We start from the raw sequence: 8,504 nt of genomic DNA, 5'->3' as shown, positions 1-8,504 counted from the left end.
ATCTCTTACTGATTCACTGTTTGTAACTTGTTTATATCTGCTAAAATTAATGGACGTCTCGTAGGGAAGAAGCTTTTCCCAGCTTAGCGACTGTGTTAAAGGACTAGTTCATCCCAACATGAACAATCTGCTTTTTAACTTGCTCAAATACTGCACTTAAGTACACCTTTTAAGTACTTGTACAATGCTTTTCCATTTTATGCCATGTGTACTTTAGACTTCTACTCCACAACAATTCAGAGGGAGACATTGTGCTTTTTTTGACCTGTGTAATTATTAGTAACTGTTCAGAAAACGATGTTTTATCAAAGAGGTGAAGTAGCGTTTCCTTTGGCTTGTGACCCTCCGCAGAAGAACAGCATCTATTTGGGGCCTCTTGTTACGTTTCACGTGTCTATTAGCAGTCAGGAGGTCCACCGAAGAGACATTTCCCCTCTAAACCTCTCACATGGTTTCATTTTAATAACTGTTTGAGGCTCAAACGGCTAAAATTCTCCAATATTTTACAAAAATGAAAACAGATTGGTGTAGCAGAACTTTTTTTTTTTCGCCTTTTATACCCCATTGCCATCAAACTAAACTACAAAGTGTGTGTATAGTAGCTGAAACTGGCTCAAACCTCAACCAGCGACCATTCAACAGTGCTAGTATTACCAATCTTATAATGTGATAGATGATAACAACTCAGTCAGGGGCCATTTTCAACAACCAGCACTTTTACTTTTGATACTGTAAGCAGTAAGATTTTAAATGTGGGACTCATTTGTAATGGAGCATGCTTTAATGTGTTTGCATTTGTTCTTTTACTTAAGCAAAGGATCTCACTTGGACTTAAGTACATACACTCAAATTATATCCCTGGGCTCAGATTAATCAGCCCTTACTGGCAGACTACTTAGTAACACATATCTCCATCTAGTGGACACACAGCGGACAAATTCTCTGGCACTTGAGGTAATTTTAACTTCCCTGAGACACGTTCAGCAGCATCACGTCAACCAGGAAGCTTTCTGAACCAGATGGATCGCTTTGGTTTCTGTTGATGTGGTTTTGGCGAACCCAGCAGAATGACCAGAGGAAGCTTGATCTCTGGGTCTCTCGCCAGAGGGACATCAAGAGTGACCTGTAACCAGAGAAACACAACTTTTATTACTGTTTTTAGCTCATGCGGGAACTGAATGTACTCATTTGAATTATTTAAGTTTATATGAAGTCCACAGCAGTTCTGAAATAAACGGCACTGTTGGTTCTGTATTTAAAGAGAAGACACCTCACTGAAGTCTCCTTCCCCTTCTGACACAAGTGTTTACTGAAAACTGACCTAAACCGTTCTGAGCTGATGGTAGGACAGAACAGGTTGGGCCGTAATGCGACACCTTTTCACCATATATCCTCATTAGTGTGCTGACTGGCCTTGAAGGCTTTCCCCTCTAACCCCTCCTCCCTCTTTCTCTCATGCAGCCACTGTGTGGCGCTGTGGTCCTCATGCATGCTGCTTTTTAGATTTTGCAACCACTTTGTACCAAAGCCAAGAGTGTTTCGCCTCACATCGACTTATCAGTGCATGAAAAATAAGAAAGCTAAAACCGGTTCTCATGTTTAGGGTGTGAACATCTGCATTGCTTCATAAGACGCGATTCAACAGTGGAGTTGGTGGACAGACGGTGTTAATGATGAATTAACCCATAGAAATACCTTGAGTCTGTACTCCAGCTTCATCATGCAGCAGTTGAAGAAGGTCAGGGGCAGCTGTGGAGGGACGCTCAGAACTTTGGTTATAGTCCGACTGGTCTGAGCTGGAACAGGGTCTCCTCTCCCAAACAGGGTGTCATTTGTGTGGACCACCCTCTTTGACTGAGCAGCAAAGGTCTGCTTCTCACACAGGTAGAATTTGGGGGTTACTGATCGCGCCGAGTCATTGAGAACTTCTACAGAGACTCCCATCGCCTCACCTGTTCAGGAGAAAAAACGTCTTTAATATTTCTGTCAGGGCCGTTCAGAAAAACAGATTCTCAGTGAAATCTCTTTACCTTGCTTTACTCCCATCTTTTCTGAGGTAACATTCATCGTGACCTTTTCAGAGCCATAAAATGAAATCCTGGTTGCATATTGTTGCTCCTACCGAATAAAGAAATAAGCCGTCAGGAGGTCTAAATACCAGTTTGAGTTGGCATTAGCTGCATAGTTGATTATTATAACGTTGGATATTTTAACTTAGCTGAGCTTTTATAAACCTGACAGGACACACAAATGGAGACTAAAAGAAAACATGATGCACGTGCAAAGGAAAATCAGTTCCATACCTTAAGTCCGATGATTATCATCTCTGACTTGGAGGCAAAGGGGAACTCAGACTTGGTCAGGAAAGGGAACTCAGTCTTGGTTTTGTGGACGAGCCAGATCGACTGAGTCAGCTGTGCTCGCAAACTGTATGTGATTTTGCCCCACTTCCCCTCGTAAGACGAAGGCATATCTCTGTAAGAAACAATCCAAATAAATGGAGGAAATTATGTGATTTGACCAGCTGTGCTGATGAATTTAAATCCCATAGAGAGTGTTAGGTTAGATCAGCACACGCACGTATGTGGGATCATGAAGGTGAATGGAAACACATTTCTCCCAGGGCCGATGATTTCTGACCCTTATGAAAAGAAACACTTTTTGTTAAATGTACAATCAGCTTCAAGCTTTTTTCTTCTTTCTTAGGCACAAGAGAGAGACAATACCAACCATCTCCTTTGTTTTTATCTTGGAGAATAATATGTTCAAAGTCAAAGTATTTCTTCTTGTCGCTGTGAACCTCGGTGGCTCGTCCTTCTTGTTCGTACCACGTCACCTTGGCTTTTCCTTTGGCTCTGACCAAAAAACACTGCACTTTGGTTTCCTTGCTCGTCACCACTGTCACCCTCCCCGAGAGGATGTCCCCGGGAGAGAAAGTGCCTCGTTCATTCACCTTGCTGTAATCCACCGAGAAATGCTTAACAGTCATGATAAGACCGCATCAAATAACCTCCCTAAAGCTGGTGCAGTGAATGCAGGAGGGCGATCCTCCTTTCAAGCAAAATATATCCTGTAAATTCACTGGAAGCAGGTCTGAACGGATCCACGGTGGTGTTGAAGCGAGGCCTTTCGCTGATGGACAAAGATCAGGCCAGGCTGGTGACGCACTGTAGCAACCTGTATCTGTGTCACACACGTTCACGTGATCGAGAGCTGCAGGTGTTGCTTTCACACAGGTAACTCTAGCCTGCAGCCTCGCAGGCCAAATTAGGCCCAATAAATTGAGATTGACCTTATGGATGCAGTAAAACAAAAGATTAAAACATGTGTGCAAATGCATTGGTATTGCTCAGTAAACACTGTTCAAACAATGTCAAAACCACAGAACAGCACTGCATACTGAACATAATTCATCAATAACTTCATGTTTACATTACATACCATAGAAAAATATACTCTTAATGTGAACGAGGGGAATTTCAACTGGTAGCATTGATGATTCCTGCAGGCATTAAGCTTCCTTTCGAGCATATTTCCAAGAGGATGGCATGCATGAAAGAATCAGAAAAACATACAGATTTACAAAAAATAATATTCACAAAGAAGATACACAGTTGTTATGTATGCATGCACACACACACACACATGGAGATCTTGTTAAAGAGGGGCGACACACACAATGACAGCCCCGCACACTCACCACAATTTACTGCAAAATCAAAAACAATAGCTGAAATAAAATAAAAAGCTAAAATAACATTAAGGGATATTTCTTTAATCATCTCACAATTTCAGGTTCATTCATTTATTTTGCGCAATTTATTCCTGTAAAGGCTTATTTTATAATTATTCATAGTAAACAAGTTGAGGCTCCATCAGAAGTGTGTCCACATATTATTTACAATGCATTTGTGAAACGTTGTATAAACCCTTGTCAGGCCCCAGAGGGGATAAATTAGCCACTTACAATATAACACACCCAATCCTCCAGCCAAACTGTTTGTGATTGAGTTGCATCGTGGGTAATGTAGGCAGCAGGGTTTGACAGAAGAATGCACAATACTTAAAAAAAACTACCCATCATGAGTCTGACAGTGTTTGAGGAGTGCAAAGCTGTGTATTTACAGTGCTTCCTAATATTTGCCAGGGTTGGGATAGGATGGGTACAGTGCACATGCTCCATATGGAGGGGGGGGATCCATGGGGTGGGGTGCTGCTTGTTGTCCTGGTGTCGTGCTCCAGGGTTTTTGGGCGGAGTTCCCAAATGCTTCAAATCCGTAGGCAGCAGGAGCAGGTGCTTGTGTCATAGCAGGGGCTTCACAGGCGGGTAGGACGACTATAGGGAGTTTGATCTCTGGGTCTGGAGCATATTTGATATCCAGCTGGACCTGTGGAAATCAGTGTTGATGTTATATTGAGGGATTTTCTTCATATCACCTGAATTATCCTGTTATATTATACAGTCACAGCTGCTTACAGCACTTGCACACAGCCAATAACAGGAAAGGTTTTATGTCAGTCTAGTTCAAGTGATAGAAGCTCCTTCTTACATTTCCTATTCCTCAGTTCTGTCACTAGAGGTCCCCTCTGGTTTACTGAAGGTTTTCTCTCTGTTTAGTTTCCTGTGTTGATTATGTTTATTTGCCAACAGTATGTTAAGAAAATGCTCCCTTTGTCTCTTTGCATGTTTTATATCATGGAATAGGAGAAATGCTACACCTTTTCCTGGAAAGGATTTATTTATAATATCAGTATTTCATTCTTATGTCACCAGTAAATGAAAAATCAAACCACATTCATTAGAAAAAGTACAGTGAACACAGTAAAGCCTCACAAGCTTCCCATCTATTTACATATACTGCCATCTATTCAAACAAATAGTTATCAAGCACACAAACAAAAGAATGCCTCACAAAGAGGAAACACTACTACGTACTACTTCCCACAATCCTTTGACCATAACAGAGAGCAGTTTACCTTCAGCCTGTACTCCAGCTTGATGATGGAGCAGTTCAAGATGGAGGGAGGTAGCTCCCTGGGGATGGTGATCACCTTGGTCACAGTCTCTTCGCCGGAGGATGCGACAGCCTCACACTTGTCCTTAAGGATATCATTTGTGGAGACTCTCCTGCGTCCCTGAGCGAAGAAACTCGTCTTCACGTACAGTGTGAATTTGGGCTTCACTGAGCGAGATGAGCGGTTGGTGATTTGAACCGTGACCTGCAGATCCTCACCTGAAAAACAGAGAAGAGACAGCGAGTTCATACCTAAACCCACTTAGTCGATGATAGCGGTTGTGATTCTGTGACTAGATAATATGTAAGTAGTTTCTGTTTCATGCAGGTTTTGCCCTCTAGCAGAGCTGTTTCAACAGAGATCCCACAAACTGGAAGATGTGACTGTTGGTAAAAATAGCCACAATCCCTCCCCGCTGTTCAGAGCGGTCCCCGAAGGACCAGCTTCATCACCTTCAGCTTCACACAGGTGGACAGGTGGACCGGGACAAACAAATGCAGGGCAAAAGAATGAGGCCTGCTCGCCTGTTGATGCTTGTTTGTGCTGATCGGTGCGTCCGAGTGATTTAAGGTGGCAGACACAACCTCCTTCTTCCCGTGGCTGGACCATGACCAGACCAACCTGTTGCAGTGCACAAAGGCAGGAACTTGTTGGGCCTGAATCAGCTCTCCGCCACACTTCACACTCTCTGTACATTATGTTCCCTGCTGCCTTCATTTCTGAGCAGGTCCAGCGCACACAAGCTGGAAGTCTGTCTGTGTTTCTGGAGGGAGAACGGCTGTAGTCACAATGTCATCTTCCTCTCATGCTGTACACACAGCTCATACGCTAATCAGCAGTGTTAAGATGGAGAAAATTGGAGGAAAAATTAGCATGCGTTCTGAAGTATGCAGCTGTTTTCATGAGCCAGTCCACACAGACGGAAAACATTTCTACATGCCACTCAACGGATTAGTTGCACAGCTTCCTGTTTCCAAATAGGTTAAGTCGCCATGACAGGTGAGGGATTAGGAAATTGGTACCAAACAAGAGTTTGATTAGTTTGCTGAATGAGAGAGTGAGTCCAGTCACGACAAGGAAAGTCAGTGAATCAGAGTCCCTCAGGTGCACCATTCCCTCGTATTACCTTGCTTGTATCCCATTCGCTTGGTGTGAACGTCCATTGAAGTGTTTCCAGAGCCGAACAGCGAGACAGATTTATCCTTACAGCCATACTGAGGGTCCTAAAAGAAGAGCCCCCACCACAAGCCAGCACAGTTAGCGAACTGTCTCCCCTGCTTTCATTATTAAATGGTTGCATTTGAAAGATTAGTGATTTCTGACCATAAGTCCGGGGAAATCCATGTCTGCTTTGGACACAAATGTGAAGTGACTTTTGGCCTTTTTCGTCAGCTTCATTGGTTGTTTCAGCTCTGCCTTCAGTTTATGAACAATTTTGCCGATGGAGGCTTTGAAAGATGATGGGATTTTTCTGTGAAGTGGAACGATAGAAAATGAATTTAATCAAAATAAAATATCAACGGAAAATGAAGATTAAATAAAGAACAGGTACCTGTCAGGAATCGGAAAGGAAAAGGGAAATACGTGTCTTCCTTTACCAATAACTTCAGTACCTGGAACAGAATAAAGGCTCATTACCCAAAAGTCATTGCATTAGCTACAGTGTGCCACATGTCATTGATTGCATTAATTGAATACATTATGTTACCGTCTTGTCTTGCCTCTCTCAAGATATGATGCTTGATATCATAATATTTCTCGTCAGACCAGTACACACGATGCTGATTTTGGCCGTGATGTTCAGACCAGCAAACGTTAGCTTTCCCTTGTGCTCTGAAAATAAGTGAACTGATCTTAGTTTCCTTAGAAACCTCCACGATGATTCTTCCATTAATGGTGTCTCCGTTTGTGAAGGTGTTCCTGCTGTTGATGGCATCGTATTCAATCGAGAAATTGTTGATGGTCATTTTCCAGAAAGAAATTAAGTGTAAAATCAAAACCTCCTGCGAAACCAAGGAGAGATTCGAGCCTTGTAAGCCCTGACCGGCTGCTCGGTGCTGTTTTTATCTGATCTGAGGCATCCGAATCTAGTTTAACCTGTTTTTCTTAACTGTGCCCACAGGTGAGGGACACACGTGAACACACAGTAACAGGAAACAGCATTCAGCCTCGCACACACGCCACAGTTTACTAAAAAATCAAACAGCTTAAACTGGAGCTGGATGGTCATAATCAAAGTAATTAATCACAGTGCTGTGGACAAGGATCAGCGATCTTCACAACTACCTCAGCAGGTGGAGTAATACCTGGGTTTATGACTGTCACATGCTGCGCTTTCTCAGCGTGTCCCATGACATATTTTCCAGTCACATCAAACTAATTTCCATTCAGTGTTCACATCGTGTCACATGTGCTCTTTGACATAATGGAGTTTTAGTCCAAAGGAAGGAAGATCTGAAAGAGCTGGAATATTCACGGTGGGGGAGTGAAAGGCTGGAAATGACTAAAGAAAGCTGTTTATTGAGCTCCGGCAGCATTGATTAATCTCTCAGCAAGTCAGTGTGACTTGTTTCTGTTAATCCACAGAATTCACAGTGAACAGTGTTCATTCAGAAACAGTTTATGTGCAGGTTAATGTAAAAATACTGAAGTCGCGGTCCATGGAGTCCATTGTTTAACACAGGCATGAAAGACACAAGGCTGCTGATTTTGATGCTGTCACTCTCAGTGAATTTGCATGGCAGCGTAAGAATTCACGACTTTAATCCAAATTTACGTGCAGCACGTGTGGTCGAGGCTGTTGGATGGAGTTTTAAATGTGTGTGTTTGAGGGGTTGCTCTTTCTTAGATTTGTGCTCTGTTCCTTTGAAAATCATCATTACAGCAGTCCCCGTCCTACAGAAACCTCCTCCCAGCTGGCTAAACGACAGCCGGCCACCAGCTCTGACCTCGGTGGTGACGATGCGCTTTGAGAGGCTCGTCAGGCTTCATCCCCTCCTCAACACCTGGACCCACTGCAGCCCACATCCTGCTCCACACTGCCCTGCCTCACCTGGAAACTGGGTGGGGGAATTATCTTAATACGCTGCTTTGGGTTTAAAGTTCAACATTCATCCGCTCCAGATTCTGTACAAAGCTTGAAAACGTGGGATTAACTGTACCTCCTGCAACTGGACCTTCAACTTCCTCATGGGCAGACCCAAAGGAAGAGTGAGACGCCAGCCACACCTTACCCCTCAAATCATTACTGATTATATTGTTCAGCGTTCCAGCGTTTGCTTTAAAGTATTTCTATATTATCTAGATTCTTCTCTATTGTCAGATTCAAAGATTGAGTTCAATCGCCTCATGAAGCTCTTTAGACAAAGCACAGTGAGCCGGTGTTGGGTTTAACCTGCACTGTTTAATAGACGCTTGTGTATTCATGCAGTAAGAAAGCAAAACAGGAGCAAGTGGTCACGTATCAGACACTTGAAAAGCATGCTGTG

At 43.1% G+C, this 8,504-nt stretch overlaps 2 protein-coding genes across 2 annotated transcripts; both read right to left on the bottom strand.

Moving 5' to 3' along the window:
• Nucleotides 1-869: 869 nt before the first annotated feature.
• On the bottom strand, nucleotides 870-3,308 carry LOC139332963 (arrestin domain-containing protein 3-like). The gene is made up of 6 exons (XM_070965162.1): nucleotides 2,731-3,308; nucleotides 2,581-2,641; nucleotides 2,304-2,475; nucleotides 2,031-2,118; nucleotides 1,696-1,952; nucleotides 870-1,123 (listed from the first exon to the last, which is right to left on the bottom strand). The coding sequence occupies exons 1-6, from the start codon at nucleotides 2,987-2,989 to the stop codon at nucleotides 995-997; spliced, it is 966 nt and encodes a 321-aa protein (XP_070821263.1). The 5' UTR covers nucleotides 2,990-3,308; the 3' UTR covers nucleotides 870-994.
• A 793-nt stretch (nucleotides 3,309-4,101) lies between these two features.
• Nucleotides 4,102-7,031, bottom strand: LOC139332868 (arrestin domain-containing protein 3-like). Its single transcript, XM_070965006.1, has 6 exons — nucleotides 6,725-7,031; nucleotides 6,569-6,629; nucleotides 6,340-6,487; nucleotides 6,143-6,239; nucleotides 4,978-5,234; nucleotides 4,102-4,388 (listed from the first exon to the last, which is right to left on the bottom strand). The coding sequence occupies exons 1-6, from the start codon at nucleotides 6,981-6,983 to the stop codon at nucleotides 4,134-4,136; spliced, it is 1,077 nt and encodes a 358-aa protein (XP_070821107.1). The 5' UTR covers nucleotides 6,984-7,031; the 3' UTR covers nucleotides 4,102-4,133.
• Between the last annotated feature and the right edge of the window lie 1,473 nt (nucleotides 7,032-8,504).

Source organism: Chaetodon trifascialis, chromosome 6, assembly GCF_039877785.1.
Source record: "Chaetodon trifascialis isolate fChaTrf1 chromosome 6, fChaTrf1.hap1, whole genome shotgun sequence".
Lineage (NCBI taxonomy): Eukaryota > Metazoa > Chordata > Actinopteri > Chaetodontiformes > Chaetodontidae > Chaetodon > Chaetodon trifascialis.
This window is presented reverse-complemented; position numbering and strand designations above follow the sequence as displayed.

What these genes read in the sequence shown, in the direction of transcription:
- LOC139332963 (XM_070965162.1), bottom strand. Translation starts at nt 2,989, where the DNA reads ATGACTGTTAAGCATTTCTCGGTGGATTACAGCAAGGTGAATGAACGA. An exon ending in ACCTTCATGATCCCACATAC is followed by an intron (nt 2,476 to 2,580) that starts GTGCGTGTGCTG and finishes TGTTTCTTACAG; the next exon opens with AGATATGCCTTCGTCTTACG. An exon ending in TGATAATCATCGGACTTAAG is followed by an intron (nt 2,119 to 2,303) that starts GTATGGAACTGA and finishes TTTATTCGGTAG; the next exon opens with GAGCAACAATATGCAACCAG.
- LOC139332868 (XM_070965006.1), bottom strand. Translation starts at nt 6,983, where the DNA reads ATGACCATCAACAATTTCTCGATTGAATACGATGCCATCAACAGCAGG. An exon ending in TCCTTTCCGATTCCTGACAG is followed by an intron (nt 6,488 to 6,568) that starts GTACCTGTTCTT and finishes TCCACTTCACAG; the next exon opens with AAAAATCCCATCATCTTTCA. An exon ending in TGGATTTCCCCGGACTTATG is followed by an intron (nt 6,240 to 6,339) that starts GTCAGAAATCAC and finishes CTCTTCTTTTAG; the next exon opens with GACCCTCAGTATGGCTGTAA.